This window comes from Labrus mixtus, chromosome 19, assembly GCF_963584025.1.
Source record: "Labrus mixtus chromosome 19, fLabMix1.1, whole genome shotgun sequence".
Lineage (NCBI taxonomy): Eukaryota > Metazoa > Chordata > Actinopteri > Labriformes > Labridae > Labrus > Labrus mixtus.
In genome coordinates, this window is record NC_083630.1 from 7,602,478 (window position 1) to 7,621,542 (window position 19,065).

At 40.4% G+C, this 19,065-nt stretch overlaps 1 protein-coding gene and 1 long non-coding RNA gene across 2 annotated transcripts in view; one reads left to right on the forward strand and one right to left on the reverse strand.

Moving 5' to 3' along the window:
• Positions 1 to 1,585: 1,585 nt before the first annotated feature.
• On the reverse strand, positions 1,586 to 14,885 carry c1ql3a (complement component 1, q subcomponent-like 3a). The gene is made up of 2 exons (XM_061064771.1): positions 13,822 to 14,885; positions 1,586 to 2,573 (listed from the first exon to the last, which is right to left on the reverse strand). The coding sequence occupies exons 1-2, from the start codon at positions 14,410 to 14,412 to the stop codon at positions 2,394 to 2,396; spliced, it is 771 nt and encodes a 256-aa protein (XP_060920754.1). The 5' UTR covers positions 14,413 to 14,885; the 3' UTR covers positions 1,586 to 2,393.
• A 2,034-nt stretch (positions 14,886 to 16,919) lies between these two features.
• Positions 16,920 to 19,065, forward strand: part of LOC132994448 (uncharacterized) — a 53,519-nt gene continuing 51,373 nt past the window's right edge. Inside the window, exon 1 of the long non-coding RNA XR_009676703.1 lies at positions 16,920 to 17,059. This is a non-coding gene — a long non-coding RNA (uncharacterized LOC132994448). The remainder of the gene's footprint in view (positions 17,060 to 19,065) is intronic.

The window sequence follows — 19,065 nt, forward strand, 5'->3', positions numbered from 1 at the left end:
TTTTGTGTTAATCACTTCTGAGTTATGGACTCCAGGAAGGCCTCACACTTGGATTAGACTCACCCTTAAATGCTAAATGTTCTGGACAGTGTTGGGGGATAGTGCCACCTTGGTCTGTTCCTATTTAGTGTTACTATTTTAAAATACAGTTGTGTCATTGTTCTCAGAAGGAAGTTCAAGCTCTCTTATTCAGCGGGTGTTGAGTTCCTGTAGTGTTCTACACTGATTGTACTTTTGATCTTCCTGGATGGGATCTTCATATCCAGGGTTTGCGGGGCAGCCAGTTTTTGGACCTCAGGATCGCTCTTCCATTTAGATGATGTGTTCTGTTTGCTTCATCAGACCATGACATTCATTATTTTAGAACACAGCGCTGGACTGCTGTAGCTCAAACACTGGGACACTTTGAAGACGCCATTGTTTGCTTAGACAAAGTTTTGTTGCCCTGCTACCGAGGAGTCTCCCAAAAAGAGGGTTTGTGATTTCAGTTACAGCAGAATAACGCAGCATTGAGCCCATGTAGAAGCAGCAGAAACTGGATGGATGGATAGATTTTCATCCAGCATTCTTTGGCAGCATATCTGTGTTGCCGTTTCCTGTAACTCAGTAAGAAGCGCCATAGCGCCACTAAAAATCTAAACTCAATAAGGAAACTTAAGACCATAACTTTACAACCAGTTCTTGCAGCAGCAGTTATCTGAGGTTCAATATGGTTGTCCCTAAATCCTTTCTTTTCACTGTTTTGTGTTTGTAATTACTCTGTGTGCTATTGTACTGCTGCCCCCTCTTGGCCAGGACACTCTTGTTAATGGGATTCTTAATCTCAATGAGGTTTCACCCGGTTAAATACATTTTAAATAAAACATAAAAATGTCCCTAAAAACCACCCAGCAGTCATCAGAAAAATCATCAGTGGTTCATTATTATTTTCAGTCAAACATTTCCCCTTTAAAGCTCAACACAAATCAATAGATCAGTAGAAGGAAACTCTTGCGCTTCAGTCACTCCACAAATGGAGGTCGGTTCTCTCAGAGACGTTAAAAAAAAGAGGCCTTCTGGATTGATACCTTCAACACAGTTGAACACTGTGGACTAAATGAGGAATTAGGCCTCTCATTCTTCTTGTAATGTTGTTTATATCGTCTTAGGCTTTGTCTCAATAGAGGAATAGTAGTCGTCTTATAAATAGAGTATTGTAAATATTATCACATTTGGCATGGGATGTTAAATGATTGGGCTACACATGAGTGTTGTCACAGTTCCGGTATACTCCCTGATTTCCTCCAACTTTCATTAACCAATGAGTGTGAGTGTATTTAGCTTTTTCAAATCTGTACCTGTACTGTTTGACTCTGAGGAAGACACAGTGCGTCAAAACGTAAAATTTGCCTCAAGTGTGTCGTGTGCTCCGTTGTTTTCTTTGGATCCAGTCTGACAGAAGGAGTCAATAGATATTTCTGGGCCACATTTTAAGAATATATTTTGAGCAGAAGTGTTTCTACAACGGCCAACATAATGTATTTAAAGTGATTCTAATAAATACCTGCAGAAATAATAATCAAAGCATTTAAACAGCACAATTGATGCTTCAATCCGGCCATTTTGAATCAAGATTCAAATCAATCATGTTATAACATTTCATAGATATATTTATATAATATATATATTATACCTGTATATTTGTGAGCATAAAATGAATGACGTGTTTATTATGGGAGGTATAATCTGCTGTCAGTCTATCATTATTCTCTATCATAACTTCAAGCTGTCCTTTATGTCGGAGCAGCATGACACCGACAAAGAAAGAAGAACACCCTTATGACTTTCTCTTTGATCATCACCATTAATATGGTTTATTACTGTGTGTATTGCTCTGAATCATTAAATCGAGTCAACTACTTCAATTGTTTAAATGTATATTTGAACATCATTGGTAGATCTTTAGAACTACCTCCGAGTTTCTTGATTTCTTTTTGTTTTTTTCCACCTACTCCTTAATGTAGCTTTCCCAAATTTGAATATACTGTACTGACACCCGGCTTGATCTGTTGGCAGGAAGCTTTTTGCCAATCAGACTTAGAAGCACTAAGCATTTACAAACTCTTCCAATTCCCATTCACCATCATCAGTCATGAGTCCTTAACAGGACATAAAAAAAATAGGCTTCAAGTTGTAGGGAGACGTGAGGGTAAGATAGAGGTCATTGTCTTTCAGCTATTCCATCAATATTAAGGTCCAAAGTCAGTTGCACCGAAGACTGTGATGATGGCAGAGAGTGGAAAATAAAATTCTTTACAGGTTATGGAGGGCTGATTTATATAGGGCGTCTCCACAGATGTTTAAAAGAGAATGTTTGTGCATCTCATCAGTGACAGAAGACTTGAATGTGTTGTCTAGTCAGCGTAGATGATGAATCCAGAGAAGGTGCTGTACTTGTTGTTGTTCCCTCCATGAGCTTTGCCTCCATCCAGTTTAATGTAGACCTCATCTCCGGGCTCCAGATGCAGCACAGCGCTGTTACTGGCATAATCGTAGTTCTGGTCGGCGTCCTGGGCTATAGCACTAGCACGCACCTACAGGATTGCACAAACAAACACAAGCATGAACAAATGTAAAATCATGCAGTAAACATCTAAAAAAAAACATTAAAAGCATTTTATTCTTTCTACACCTGACACTGAACGATCAGCTTTTCAGGCATTCAGCAGTCAGATTGAGTTATGTAACAACATAGAAAAGGAGCATGTTGCTGACGGGGAATATGGGAACTTTGACATGATGCTGCTGGAGGATATATCAGTCAGTTTTTGAAGATTTAAAAAATGAATGCTTTGATGCTTTCATGTGACATTGTCTTTAGGACACATGTGGACATTTCTTAAAGTTCTAAACCGCCTGGTCCCGACGTGTATGGGGATGCATTTGCCTATTAGCTTGTCAAAGGGCACACAACTGCTAAGTGAGGCACAGGGTGCAAAGTGGTTGGAATAAGTCATTTGATTATACATAGGTGGGTTTTTGGCGTAACATGAATAAAACCAATCAGTGTCAGCTCTCATTCCCTTTAAAAGCCAGGTAATATTCGCTGTTTACTCGGCGGATTTCTGCCTTTATTTTCAGATCGATGCACTCTGATCGGCTTTCTAAAACAACAAATAACTTCAATTCATTCATAATTTCCCAGTGTTATGGTCGAAGTGAGAGACATGCCCCCTTCACACAAGATGATGATTTTTCATTGATATTCATTCTCCTGGTCCTGGTCCTGGTCCTGGTCTTGGTCTTGGTCTTGGTCTTGGTCTTGTCTCAGTCTCGGTCTCGCCCTGCCTTGGTCTTGATTCCTAGATGTCTTGTCTCAGTCTCGGATCACTCTGGTCTCGGGTATGTCTTGGTCTCGGTTACTGTGGTCTTGACTACAACACTAGCAGAACACATGAGGGCCATTGTATGAAATATGCTGATTCAGCATTGCCACAGCATCCAAAGCAATCAACACCTTTACACACAATAATGTGTGTAAGGCATCAGATAGGATCTTATGTTAACCAGTGCGCTCATCTCTAAAGATACCTAGTCTGTTATATTTGTTTTGCAGCGGGACTCCATGGCTTTTCTCTCTTCCATGCAGTAATGGACACTGGACAATCTGTATTCATATCTGCGGGCTTGATGTCAATGGCACTGTTAGTTATGTCTCTGATGATAACATTTTTTTGCATGAGATGTGTAAGTGTGAGTGCTTCTGTTTGTGTTTCTGCATGTGTTGGACAGAACACACATCAGACCGTGTGCACATAATGTGCTCAATGTTTGTTTTTGTACATTGACAGACAGCTAACAGACTTCAAGAAGGGGGAAAAAAAGTCAGAGGTTGGAGTAAATTCAAATGCTCTTTATTGTTCCCATCATTCTAATGAAGCAAAGCACCAATAACAAGATGCTATCATTTATTACATGTCCACATACATTTAAAAAAGACAGCTAAATATAGGTTTACTAAGATACGTAAATAGCTGTATGTAATGTAAAAATGTATTGCATATAGTGTACAAAAAATGTGCACAGCTCAACACAATTATTACACCATAAAACACCAGTGAAATGCGTAGCTATCTCCAATATTGGGAACGTTAGCTTGTAAATTACAAGTCATATGCAAAACTACATCAGTGTTATTTGATAAAATACATTAAACAGTATTTGTGTACTGTTATAACGAGTTGCAGTTCCAATTTAAACCTACAAGGGATGCTTTCCAAGGCACAAACAAGGGAAGGACTAAAGGAGCTAGCTTGAGCTGCTGGCTGACCACATGGAGATAATTGAAGCCTTTCCTGATTAGAGTCTCTGAACTGTGACCCAGCCGAGTCACCTGACTAATCTGACCAATCAGAAATGATAGCAAGCTATAAATAGCTAAAATGAAAAGCTTTCACATGACCAGCAGGGGGAAACAGAAATTAAATCATTTGAAACATTCCTGCTCTACATGAGTGAGAGCATGGTGTTGGTCTGGAGTTTTTAGTCCAGGCAGATAGAACAAGAATCACTATTATGTGAAGCAGACGTGTAAGATGTTGTGGTTTGTGTGTTCTCTTCTTCTGGCATCAGCAGCTCTGTCTCACTCCGAAACAAATATAAATACATCAGAAGGCGGGGCAAATATAAGCTCAATGTCTCCCAGTCTGTATCCTATTAAAGGACTCAGTCCTTTCGATCCAAAGGAGCAGGGGCTCAACTCCTAGCTCCTTACCATACAGTATAAGGCTGAGCCAAGACACTCTGGAGGAAACTCATTTTAGCTGCAGGTACATGCCCACATTAATGCTTATGCTGCACCAACCTTTCGGTCATCTTTTGATCCATTTTACCCTTAAAAATACATTTCAAGAGAATTGCAGGAGGACTGCCCCTGAAATCCACTGATCTGGTTGTTGTTCACACACACACAGCTCACAGCGGGATGCTAGCTCTGTCAAACCAAGGACTATCACAACTCATAGTGCCATGAGCACATAGATGGTTTAGCAGTAGTTAATCTAATAAGTATTATTATTTGACTTTCTCCACCTTAGTCAATCAAATATCATTAACCTTCACACACTAGATGTTACAAACTGATTTATTTATTAATAATTGCGTTCCTTAATCTATTTTTAAAACTCATCTTATTAGTGATCAGGGTTAAACTAGTGGAAGTTTATTCCAAACTATACATAGACTGTAAATAATTATTGAAGAAGCCTGAGTGACCCATCTCTAACAGCAGGGGGTTTTGTAGTCCAACTGATGGCGGTCACCATACTGGAAATGTTGTCTCAATCGAACTTTTCTGTAAATCTTTAGGCTGAGAGCTGGAGCTGAGGCGGGTTTAAGGCCTCTTGACAAACCATTACAACCTGCCCACCTGTCAATCAGGTCAGCTACACGCCTTATTGTGAATAACGCTTATCCTTCATAAAATGTAAACAGATGACTTGAGCTAATCATACCAATTTATTTTTTATACCAGGCTGTAAACAAGCTAATTTCTGAGGCAAAAACAGGCTTTTTTGAATGGATGACTTTGGGTGCTTGGGCCTCAAGCGGACACTCAGCAAACTGCAGGATTTTGCTCTTTTTCAATGGCTTCATTTTTCAACACTTGAGGTTGACGCTTGTTCCAAGACGAACTCCAACAAGATGTAAAAAGAACCATGCTGAACGGGATTCGCTATACAACGCTAATGAGAGTATTTGCCGTCATCCCAATGATATGTGCAGTTCAACAGATTCACAATATGAACAAAGGAATGGTGAGAACATACTGGTGAACCGTGAACAGAAAACACAAGACAGAAGTTTAATTATGTGCACAGGGACATGGGCATACAGTCTATGGGCCAATCGCAGGGAATGAATGTTACCACCCCCTCCCACCCCAGCTCGAGGAGAGTTCTCCTGATAATATACTGCTGTGTTCTCACATCAGTTCATACGGACTTCATGCAGAAAAAATACAAGGAGGCTGACAGGAGAAACTCCAGATAAAATACGAGTGAAAAATGTGGTCCCTTTTGTTCACACATGCAGCTCAGCTCACCCCGTGAGTTTTTTCAGGAGTTCTGTACAACTGTGAACAAAGCATGTGGAAATCCCAAACAGATCAGTTAAAGGGGATAAACCTGGTAGAGGCTGACACACACCAGAAACATGTGTGACTCTGTGCTGAGGAAGTGGACACAGCTCTCACTGTACAGGGACCTGATGGCTTGTATAGCAACAGCCCTCTCCCAAACCCCACATCACCATCCTAGGGATATATCATAGGCTTACTCATTACACCAAACACCTATAGACTGGAAGAGAAAATGTTGGGTTGAAGACCTTGCAGACGTGGGATTTTTCCAGTTCACCCTCAGTGCATGGTTGGTCTGTCCAGCAGACTCTCCAGTCAACTGATCCAACTCCCCACCAGGTGGATCACTGATCTCTGGCCTCAGGTCTTCTGGTACCAAATTCACTTGTGAATTATCCAATGCTCTAACACGGTGCATGTTATGGGTAATCCATAACTATCAAAGAAGTCCAATAAAAGAACACTACTACTGTGTTAAGATCAGAGCGGGCAGCCCAGTACCTCTAAGAAGGATGGATACTCTTTACTGTGTACAACTTGTCCTTAACTATTAGGAAGTTCAACTGTTTAATCATGTATACTGGTCACCAAGCCCAGAGCAAGCAATCGTACCTTTCTAGACGAAAAGCAATTTAGCCGCCAGTCTCAAAAAACACATCAGCGACAAAATGCAAAGCGCAAAATCTCTCGTGCATCGTAGGTGTGGTACAATTGTCAGCATTACTATTGTAGACAGGAGTCAACATGAACACATGTTGAAGCTCTATAAATAATGGTAGTTCAAAAATAGATAGGACTAGACTACAGCAGGGTCAGGACTGTAGGCTGCAGATACTTTACAAACAACCACAGTCCAAATCCTCCAAATGACAATTCCAAAGCAAATCTCTCTGAAACAACACTTTCTCGTCTGGGTCACACACACACACACACACACACACACACACACACACACACACACACACACACCCACGTAAAATGTGCAAATTTCCATTTCAGAAACTCAAATGACTAGAGAGAAAATTTGATTTTAGAAATGGTTTTATAGCCTACCTGTCAGGGGTCTGCATAGTGAGCTTTCATCACAGCAAAGGCCTCATCTGATTACTCCTATATTTAAATTGTCTTTCAGTTCATGTTCTGTGGAGATCGTTGACAGCCTTTGAAGTCTCTATTATTTCATTGTAGCCTAGCTTAAAACTGGAAATGTTCAAATAATTGACTCATAAAATACCTTGGAACAGTGTTCGATTCTAAACTAATGTTTTCTAAAAACTGTGAATCAATAATGAAAAGGGATCAACAGAGAAATCATTTGATGTGGAGGCACAACTCTTTCAGTGTTTCTCAAAGCATTTTATGAAGCTTTTATCATTCTTTTGTCGAATTTCTTTCAACATTTTCTTTTTCTGTTGGATTAATGGGTTGTCTGTGAAGGACAAGAGCAGTTTAAACCACATAGTAAAAGTCTGCTCAAAGATTGTGCAGTCCAGCTGACAGACCTGAGCTCCCTGTGGAAGGAGTGTGTGGTCCAGAAAGCAAAAGGAATCATAAATCAACCTGGACACATTCTTTCATCTGTCTTTTTTTTAATGCCCTCTGGACGGCGCTATCTTGCCCCTCCAAGGAGAACCAACAGCTACTCAAACTATTTTTTATCCCTTCAGCTATCGGGCTGTTGAATGCGTTGTATTTATGAATTTCTAGATTTGGAAGCTCTGGCTTTCGTTTTGATAGAATAGTTTCACATCAGCCTCTTTGGTGGACGTTAGCTAGTCGTCAGATTCATTGCCACCCACTGGCCAGCCGAAGTAAGTGTCCAAAAATGAACTCTAAATCAACATGGCCGCCGGAAAGTCACTTTTGCCATGTGTATCTTTCCACTCCTGCTTTTCTAGAAGAACCCTTTCCGGTGATAATTTTTTATAACATCAAGTAACAATGATGGAACAATATTATTTGTCAAAATTCCCAAGTATTGATTTCAGGTTTGTAGAAAAGTATTATTGATTACCTGTCCACTAAGTTGGACATCATACATTTCATATATTTCACTTACAATTAATAGTAATTGTGAGACTTTGCTGATCTTGAAAATATTTGAAGTGGAGTAAAATATTTTCTGTAAATTAATAGATTTTTAGTATTAAACTATAGCTTGTAGTTTTCTTTTACATAAGCAATATTTTGTGTGAGTTATTGGGTAGGTTTCATTCAATGTGTTTCTAATGCAAGAGCTCAAGTCTGAATTAAAACCCTTGCTCTCTCATTAAATGTCTGCAGTTGTGCTGTTCTGGCAGCGCCCAGGCAGAACCTGTGGAGGTAGTTTAGCCTTTAGAGTGTCTTTTCCTGTAGAAGACAGTATAAGACATGAAAACTCCAAAACTTAAAGACTGAAAAACCTCCAAAATTCGAGAAATTTGAAATGATTCTTTCCACTCCAATGGACAATTATAAATATTAGAAAAATAATAAAAAATGCCACTTTGCATGTCATAAAACGTTAAAAAAAAAAAAAAACACAATTAAAAATGTGTTATTTCATAATTCATGCACGCTGCATGTCTAAGCCCAGCTCAGCCTGTCAAACCCAGACACCCCACCTCACTGTCTTAGACAGTTTTTATATAACACATACCAACATGCATTAAACAAAGCTTAGAGGATTACCTTTGACTTTATATTTCATGTTTGGCTCGAAAATTGCCACATATGAGTTTAAAATGAGTGTGAGGCTGTATCTCTAAACTGAGCCTTTAAGTCAAGGAGTGGCGCTGCTGGCTCGCTCCAGAGACCAACCGCAGTACATGCTCTGTTAATACAAACGTTGACTAGAGTGGACGGATGGGCCGCGGCGTGCACAGAGTATATGGACATTGGCAGTTATCAGGCAGTCTGTTCCTTCTAAGAGTGAGCACCAAACCTCCTAAACTGAAGAGCCACTCTACAGGTGCACTTGATGGGGTTGGGCTGTTGTACTGCATGTAGATGTTTTTGATATTTGAGAACTGGTTCAGAGTCTCAGCCCCCCTCAAGTAGTCCATTACTTCTTTTTCTGCTGAGTAGATGCCTTCAGACTCTGTCCCAAAAGAAAAAAAAAAGTCAATTTCATCAGTGCTGCCTGACGTGGAGCCAGTTTGAGGGTCCTCTGTAGGGACCGTTGTGCGACACTCTTCTGTCAGAAGCATCTTATACTCAGCGAGCAAGTCATCTGTCCTTGTCGATCTTCAAGGTAGCTTTATACTTTTGTACCTTACAAATCTATCTCATCTACCATAATAAATGACCCTCTCCAATGTAGCCATTTAGCCACAACCCATAGATATCATGGCAACAGTTGAATATACATACTGTGAACATACTCCACCTGCAAACAGTTTGCAAACAGCAAGCTACAGACTCTGGCAGAGTCATATCTGCACAAAATCCAGTAGTATTACTTGTCAGTTGACATACTTGTTTAGCTTCTCGCAACGTCTTTGAACAAATGCATGTTGTCTAAGAGGGGTAGGGGTAGCAGCACTATGCGTTTCTTTGGCAGTGCAGTTGCACCCAGAGACCTTCGGTTGGCGCCAAAGCGTACCAAACCTAACTCCTTCATATTGTTTCTCGGTGCTTGCTTCAGAAAATGAGAAAATTGAATATAAGGTCTAAAGAAGTCAGATTATTTACATACATAATATCAGCAAAAAAAAATGTTTACTCATATTCTGAGTATGATCTATTGGTTTCAAGCTATTCATGATATCACAGGTATCATTTGAACCTGGGAAAAGCTTGCTAAGCCTATAGCCCTTGTCATGTGAATCCTATGCAGCGCTTTAAAGTTAAAGTGGCACAGGAGGAGGATGTAGTTAACCTGTGAAGTGCTTCCCCATAAGTCTGTTAAATCGAGGCCAAGCTCCTTTCCCCAGTTAACTTTAGTTAATATCAGGTCATATATACTTGAAATGATCCCCGGCGCCTCAGGAGATGACACCATAACTGTTAGAGAACCCATTGGGTTACAAGTCAGAGAATCCAGTTAAACCCCTTTCACTCCACAAAGTGAAAAGAATTACTCAAAATCAAAAGGAAGGACAGTGTGATTATTGCAGATGGGACTGCATGGGATAGGATTGAAAAGTTTACAGAGGGGCTCAACTGCTTCTAAATTGTCAAAGGGGCCCAACTGGATTTTCAATGTAATTGGGACAATGTGGGAGAGTTCAGTGACAGATGATAAGAGCAGTCCTCCATTTTGCTCCAACATAGGTTGTAAGAGTCACAACACTCCTCTTTGAGCTCTTGCTTTTTCCAGCCCAACTGGACTGATTTAAAAGAATATGGGCATAATGTTAATTTAAATAGAACTAATCATCAATGGCGACTCTGGAGTCTGTTGGGGCCCTCGGCGAAAATTCCCAGGGTGCCCTTCAAACCAACGTTCATCACAGCGTTGTGTTGTGTCATACAGTACATGTTACATTCTGTTATGTAATGGCAGCAGAAGTTTGTTTGATACATACCTTATTTGGAAGCTAATTATGTATTTATTGTGTGCTTGTTGTAAATAATTGTGTAAATGGCCTCACTGTTAGATCATGTGGTAGCAGAGTAGTAGTGAGTGGCCTTTTTCTTTGTTCTTTTTTTTCTCATATTTTTTTGTTGAGGAGCTCAGCTAAGAAAATAGTTCTTTGTTTCATCTTTTGTTCTGGGTAAGGGCAGATGAGGAGTAGAATATTACTTTTTGTACTTTTTGGGCACTGCTCATCTCCAAAAGAGTTCAGCTGCTGCTCTGAATCTGATTTGACTTGTGCTGCTGGCTTTCTTGGGAGTCACATATCATGTTGTGTCTATGGTTCTCTTTGGCCAGGGACATAACTGAGGGAAGTAATCAGATCTTTGAGAGGTAGAGTCCAGCGAGAGTCCAGCAGAATGACGTTTTGCAGTGCATGATAACAAGTTAATTGGTGCCTCTAAACGGCCCGTATGTGTGAATGTGTTGGCGGCTGCTTGTCTGTCTATCGATGTCAGCGCTGTGATTGACTGGAGGACAGTCCAGGGTGTACCCCGCCTCTCGCCCAATGACAGCTGGGATCTGCTCCGGGCCCCCCACGACCCCCGAACGGGAAAAGCGGTATAGATAATGGATGGATGGAAGGATGGATGATATCAAGTCAGAGCTTTCAGGCTGCCGGTGTGTGCAGCACCTCTCATGCCCGTGTCTCACACCACAGGAGATGTTGAGATTAGAAGGCTTGCATATTTTGAGCGACATGGAGTTCTCGGCCGAATAGACAAATACTAGTCAGTCAAATGTTCATTTCTCTGCCATTATCAGCCAGATATATTTCATTACAGCATTATCTGAGTATTTTACATAAGCTGTATTTTAAATTCCTGTCAATGTTTTAATGGCTCATCCTGCACTCAGGGTTGTTCACACATTTTTTGGCCCAATTAAAAAGCTTTGTCGAAGCAAACGTTCCAATCACATTCATCCCTTTTGTATGTCTCACTTTCTGTCTTGTGATTGGGTCTTTCCTATTTCATTTGGAAATATGTCATGTCATGGCAGTTTGATTCTCTAAATTCTGTTTCATGGGGACTTTAATAAATTATCTATTTAACTGATGATTGAACAAAAAAAACAAGATTACTGTGATTGCAAAGCTATTATGTATGTATGCATCACACTAACAAATTAAGATTCACAGATGAACATCCCAGTCCATCAGTGAGAAATGGCCTTTTCTTTGGAAACACATTTTCTGCTGGTATTTTAAAATTCCAGGTAAACAAGCAAAAGGTAATGTCCCACAATTAGGATTAATTTTAAATACAGGTTTAGCATTATGAGACTGTTGGATAATGATTCATAATGAATAACCGTATATGTCAAAATGTATTTTTTAAAAAGAGTTTGTTGTCTTTATGGTAAAAAAAAAAGGTGAAATGGTCAAAGACAAGGTTGATGGTATGAAGAAAAAGGAATGGAAAAGACTTTGTCTATCTAGGAACCTTGGAGATCAAAAAGACATGCTGCTTTACCCTAATCCTGCAGAATGTGCTTTCATGTGACTTATGACTTAAAATGTGAATAATTATAACTTCTTTAAGAACGACTTATCAGTATAGTCCATTCTTAGATTCTGAGGATAGATCCATTTGAATATTTTTTAAACATGCCTCAGACTCCTTAAAATAACCGAACATTAAATAACATCTCTGTCACTCTATTGAAGAAGCTAAAGCAAGAATTTAATGTTCGCTACTGTATGTATGTGCACACACACACACACACACACACACACACACACATGCCTCCAGATGCTGCAAAAAACAAAATGTTTAAAATGTTACCTGCTTTAATTTCCATTCTGAACTCAAAAATTCGTTCAGGATTTACTTTTTCTCTACAGTACTGTCTTGTTTAAATTTCAAGATATTATATTATTATATTATAAATATATATTTATATATTATAATATTATTTTTTAAATAATAGGAAATGCAGATACTCACTGGGAATAAGCAGAATCTGTTTTTTTTTTTTTAATTAACATACATGTATGTTCCAGTCCCACTTTTTCATGTGTTTTTAGGAGGCCATGCATTTTGAGCACATGCCGATCATTTACACAGAAATGTGTTTTTCCCTCTGAAAATGTTTTAGAGTCTCAGTAGCTGTACCTCTAATTGAAACATGTCTTACAGCATCTGATTTTTCATGGTGTGAAGCTCTGCTGGTCTAATCCCAGAATTTTTTGCTGTTCTGTGGGGTCTTCAGACGCATTACAGTTGCAGGCTGACAGGCAGGGATGTGCTTGGTGGACCGACGCTGCAACACTGGTTTGCCCCATGGATTAGATCTGCTGCTGACAGCCTGATCACTACAGAGACGCAGAGAGAGCAGGACACAGTGATGGAACAAACACGCAACAGAGAGGACAGGGGGCAACTAAGTACCTCTGTGGTGTAAAGCTCACGTTGTATTATTGTTTTTTCTTCGTCTACTTATTATTATTATCATTATTATTAGTATTATTATTGGTTCAAGGGGCAGGCCTAAACATAGTAGTAGTGGTAATTTAAAACTTGACCACGATTTTTTCTATTGTGTTTGGTTACAGAAAAATTATTATACTTAATCTTTCAGAATTTTTGTGAGTAGGTCTACTTTAAATACTTTATGAATTATATAAAGTAGACCTACTTACAAAGATTCTGACCCCTGACCCATGAAACCCATGAGCTTCAGACCACGACCAGGCTTTGGATTCTTCCTCTTCACCCTTGAGGCCCATAAATTCTCTGTTAAAGTCACCTACTTGTCTAAACAAAATAGCACATACATCCTGGAAGAGACTCTCCGTGGTGACTGGTTTTTGGAAAGATGATTACAATAGGCCTGAAATAACTTGCTGATATTAACGATCGGAGACATACTCCGCTTCTTTTATTAAAAACAATAATAAACGGAGCTGATGTTCTGTGCCTAAACTTTGTTGTCCAATTCAGTTTTAATCTGACTGTCTGAAATGAAACATGGGTGAATGGAGCGCTTACTCTATGAACTACAAGAACTCCCACAACTGCGTAAGGAATTGTTTGTAAACATTAAGCCCGCAAACACTGTGATATCCAACCGTGAAACCTGCGTGTTTAACGTCACACTTAACGTCATTAACGTTTGTTTCTACATGCGCATTTTGTGTTACCTGGTTGTTTTTGCACAGGTCAGCCCACATGCTTGTGCCGTCCCCTCCGCGCATCAGGACATGGTAAGTGAAGTAATAAATCCCGGGGATGGAGCATGTGAACTTCCCGGTGGTCGGATCGTAGTGGTTTCCGAGGTTGGTCACAACGTCGTCGAACTTCAGCACCTCGTAACCCTCGTGTTGCTTTTTCAGCCCTGCGTAAAAGGCAATCTTGGGCACGGTGCTGTAGGTGGCCGCGCTTATGGCACCGGCAGCTGCGTTTGGTCCCGGAGGTCCAGGTAAACCAGATCTGCCCGGTTCTCCTTTTTCTCCCGGTGGCCCCGCTGGACCGGGCACCCCCGGTTCACCAGGAGGTCCTCTAGGACCCGTCTTACCTGGACGACCTGGTTCTCCCTTCGGTCCCTGGATAAAAGTGGGTAAAGACTGCACAAGGCTGTTGTCCCGGACCGTATCCGCCGTAGCGGTGCTGGTCGGAGATTTGGTGCCATAAGGATCGCACACCATCCTACAGGTACCGAGCATCTCGTAATGTGCCGCTGTCCCCGCCGAGTTTACCAGAACTGGGATGAGGATGACCAAAACCAGTACCATAACGACCCCCAGGACCCCTGCCGCCACTAGCCGCTTCCTGCCGACCAGCCGCGTCAGCGCAGGGCGATCCGGTTGTCTGCTTTTGGGTGAAATTTTGCTGGCTAAAGAGGCAACCCTTTAAAGAAAAAATGTAGCTGAGCTACACTGTATTGGTGTTATTACCTTACTTTTAAAAACACTGCCCCCCTCCCCTCGGCTCCCCCTTTCCTCTCCTTTCTACACTTTTTCTGCTGATGCGCTACTTACTCAAATCTCTCTGAAAGTTCAGCCCTTTACTGCATTGTAATGTTCAAAAGAACTGGATTCAGCATCTCCGAGACGCTCTTAAATCCAGGCGTGGGGACTGGCCCCTCTTTGATCCACAGGTCCCAAACCAAAGTATCGTACAGAAGCTGAACTCTTAAGGTGGATCAGGATCAGTTTCTGATACAAAGCGCACAAATACCAAGGCGCAGATACACAGCAGGAGCACGTCAGGGAGGTGGGAGAGAGAGGGAGGGAGAGAGAGAGAGAGAGAGAGAGGGAGAGAGAGAGAGAGACTGGGAGAGAGGGAGAGAGAGAGAGAGATACTGAGAGAGAGGGAGAGAGAGAGACTGAGAGAGACTGAGAGAGAGAGAGAGAGAGAGAATGAGAGAGAGAGACTGGGAGAGAGACTGAGAGAGAGGAAGAGAGACTGAGAGAGAGGGAGAGAGAGAGAGAGACTGAGAGATACTGAGAGAGAGAGAGAGAGAGAGAGAGACTGAGAGAGGGAGAGAGAGAGAGACTGAGAGAGAGATACTGAGAGAGAGGGAGAGAGAGACTGAGAGAGAGAGGGAGAGAGAGAGAGACTGAGAGATACTGAGAGAGAGAGAGAGAGAGAGAGAGACTGAGAGAGTGAGAGAGAGAGAGAGAGAGAGAGAGTAGGATCCTGATTCTTGTCCTTAGGTTCGGTAAGGATGAATCGTTTTATTATTTATTATTTTATTTTATCCACATATAGACCTACACGTATTTATTAAGGCCTGTTTTGGGAATATCTCTTCATAAAAAAAACAACATATTTTGAACTATGATAATCTACTGGGCAGAAAGTGTGTTCATGGAACCATCACAAAACTACTTCACCTGTTCCCAACAGCTTCATTGTTATAACTTTATTATTAAAAGATCGGTAAAGCGACAAAGAATAACTTTGAAAAAAAAAAACAAGGCTATAGCCTAGTAGCCTACTTTACGAATACTAATCTATCAACCCTCTGCTGACTCCTTTTTTTCCATGGCTGCAATAGAAAACTATGTGAGAGCAGCATGAAGACTTTGACTTGGATATAATTGTTGCTACATGTTCCGGACATGAGGGGACACAGGTGTATCAGCGATCACTTTTTCTTCAGGCTCTAACTCAACATGAGGGACGTATGAACAATCCAAAGGGACGTCTAATAAGACACCTCCATCACCAAATACTGCATTTCAATGGAGAGAGGCAGGCAGGCCTACAAGACATCAGACTATTGAAACAACTTTGACATGGATCTCACGTAGAACCTTGTATTTGAATCAATAAAAGAAACCTATAAAACAAATATTTTTTGGATGAAAAAAATATGAATTCAGAGACACCTCTGGTAACAGGCTCTGTCTGGGAACTACAAACATTTTTGACAAATATTTCTTGATCTAGGGAAGGGACAGGGTTTGCTTTATTATTTTGTCGCAATGCCAATATGCTGGTGATAGTTTACAATTTATTCCTACATTAAAAAAAATCTTTACAAAATAATAATAATTACCATTAGGCCTATTAGTTAAGTATTATTGCATGTGCATCTGAGATTCTACTATACTATAACTTTACCAAAGACTATACTCTTAAAATAGTTGGACCTTCATTTGTAATGTAATTCACACTGATGTATTACTTATAAATAAATAAAATACGTCAGACAAAGTCAAGCTAATGGCCCCTTAAAATGTCAGTGAAATATAATAATCCATGCAAAAATAACTTTTAGGGTAGGAGAAAGTCACTTTAAAAAAAGATGTAAATATTTGGATGATAACAGAAAAACTTTGCTATCACTGACCTTTAACCCTGTCCATTAAGTCTTCATTAAAGTCGCCCACTTTCTCTATAAACATGACAACATGGAAACTCTGCGTATATGTACTGCGGACACCACAGGGAGTTTAAAGGGACTGTTTTTGTGAGCACATGCTCTAACCGCCCATTCACAAATCACTGCATATGCAAAAGTCATTTGTCTTTAGAATCCCGAGAACAGTGTGGTAGTCATGGTGTATTGACGCCTCTAAAATCAAAGTGGTCCTGTCTTTTCTGGCCTCATTAGGCCTTGAAACATCCAGTTATCGAGAGTCCCTGAAAATGAGCTTTGAAGGTAACTGAGCATCATTGAATTGGCAGCTCACTCAATATCAGCCCAGTGAATGATGAATTGCTGTTGAGGGTATAGGAGGAACAGAAAAAGGCAAGGGACCAGGCAGAGTAATAATAATAATGATTCTCAACTTTATTTATAGATAACTCTTAGAAACAAATCTTTCAGAGTGCTTCACAAGCAATAAAGAAACACAGTTACACAAAGTGAAAGTAAAGGCAAAAACTTAAAAACACTAAAAAGATCAAGAATGAAAGTCAAATATGAGAGTAGTATAATAAAATTAAAATAATCATATGTTTACACTGTCTATACAGTAATGATATATACCTAGTTTATATCCTTACCCAGTCGAGAGCCTTTCAATCTTAACCTTTTAGGATTGACAAAGTTTTTTTGTTTCTAAAACTAAATTATTTGTAGTTTATTTCCTTATTTGTAATTGCTTACAGCAGTAAGCAAGTGTGCCAGAGTTTCAGGTGGATACTTTCTCCTACCTGGATGTGACCTGAACTCCATCTCACACTAGTGGCCAGAGGAGGACCAATGGGACGTCTATACTTGGGGAAATGAAGCCAGCGCTCATCTGTCTGCAGTCACACCTCACACGTCCAGACGTCTGACCTCTGACATTCTGCAGAAGAAAGTGGATGGTTGATAAGCTGTATTGTCAGAGGACACTGGAGCATCTCATCAATAAAGTGCATGTTTTCTCAAAGGAAGCATGTGTGAGGTCACACACTATACAGCGTCAACTCATAACAAGTGTTACCTCGAGACACTTTACAAAAAGCAGGTAAAAAACCTTATTCTTTGTTATTTAATATTACAAAAGAGCAGGTAAAAAACCTTATTCTTTGTTATTTAATATTACAAAAGAGCAGGTAAAAGACCTTACTCTTTGTTATCAAATCCAACCTGTGGCTCCTTTCCCGTGTGTCATTCCCCACTCTATCTTTCCCAAGTTCTGGCTCTTTCCACTGTTATATCTCAAATTAAAAACTTTAAAAGCCCAAAAAGAAACTGTAGAAAACAGGTATTTTTCTTGAATGTAGTTTAGTTTTCCTTTCCTTTTCCTTTCTGTCGTTCAGGTCTGACTTGTGTATTCACATTAGTTGTTGAAGCCTGCCTGGTTTTCATACTGCTCATGTTTCCTATTACGTCCAATTTTGTTAGTGTTAGGGATTTTTTAGAGCTCCAGGTTGTAGGTTGAGATGTGAAACCTACTCCAATGGTAAAATAAGCTAAAAGTTATCATAAGACAGTGTTAATTACGCTCAGTAAATAGGAAAACGAAACAGAGATGCCAGCCTATCCTGATGAAAATGTTATCCTTTTGGTGAAGCAGGCTTAGCCCCAAATGAAGGTTCTGATCTCTCACACTAATTTTTAAAGGGAGCTGTTACTTTCCTCCTCCTCCAGTTAATATTATGTTTCTGAAGCCAGAGGAAAGTCCACTCAACCAACTGATCCAGAGGCTCAGCCCAAATCTCATGACCCGGAACGGAGAGCCTCAGGACCCCGATACACATATAACAAAACGGCTCAGGAGCCCAACAGCTCCCACTTAGACCAAACCAGCCTCAGGATCCCAAATCCCCCCCAGTTTGCTCTAAACCAAATGATTGAGCAAAAAAAGAAAATAAAACTACATGAAATATTGGAAGGAAAAAACCCAAACACAGTAAATTCAAACGATATCTAACCCTAAACAGAGTATACACATTGACAGATTACCTGAGCACTGTAAAATAATTCTGACGATGTACAGACTCAGCGAGCACAGTCTGGCTGCTCCGCCTCCCAGAGGAGGACAGACTGCCCTCGGTGCAACACCTTACAGGTGGAGACGGACTGGAGTTCCTCACATCATGCCCTGTAAATGAAAGGCTGTAAGAGAGGAATACTTCCGCCTAATCACACACATCCATCCTGAATGTAAACACACAACACACATACACAAAACCCTACTGGGAGAACAAAACAAATAGTGAGATTATAGCTGCAAAATGTATCACAGCCTGTCAGGACCAGAGGACGACCAGTGGAACCTGAAAACACACACACACACACACACACACACACACACACACACACACACACACACACACACACACACACACACACACACACACACACACACACACACACACACACACACACACACACACACACACACACACACACACACACACACACACACACACACACACACACACACACAGTAAAACATACAATATAATTTAATGGAATATTATTGCTGCTGGTGCATTGG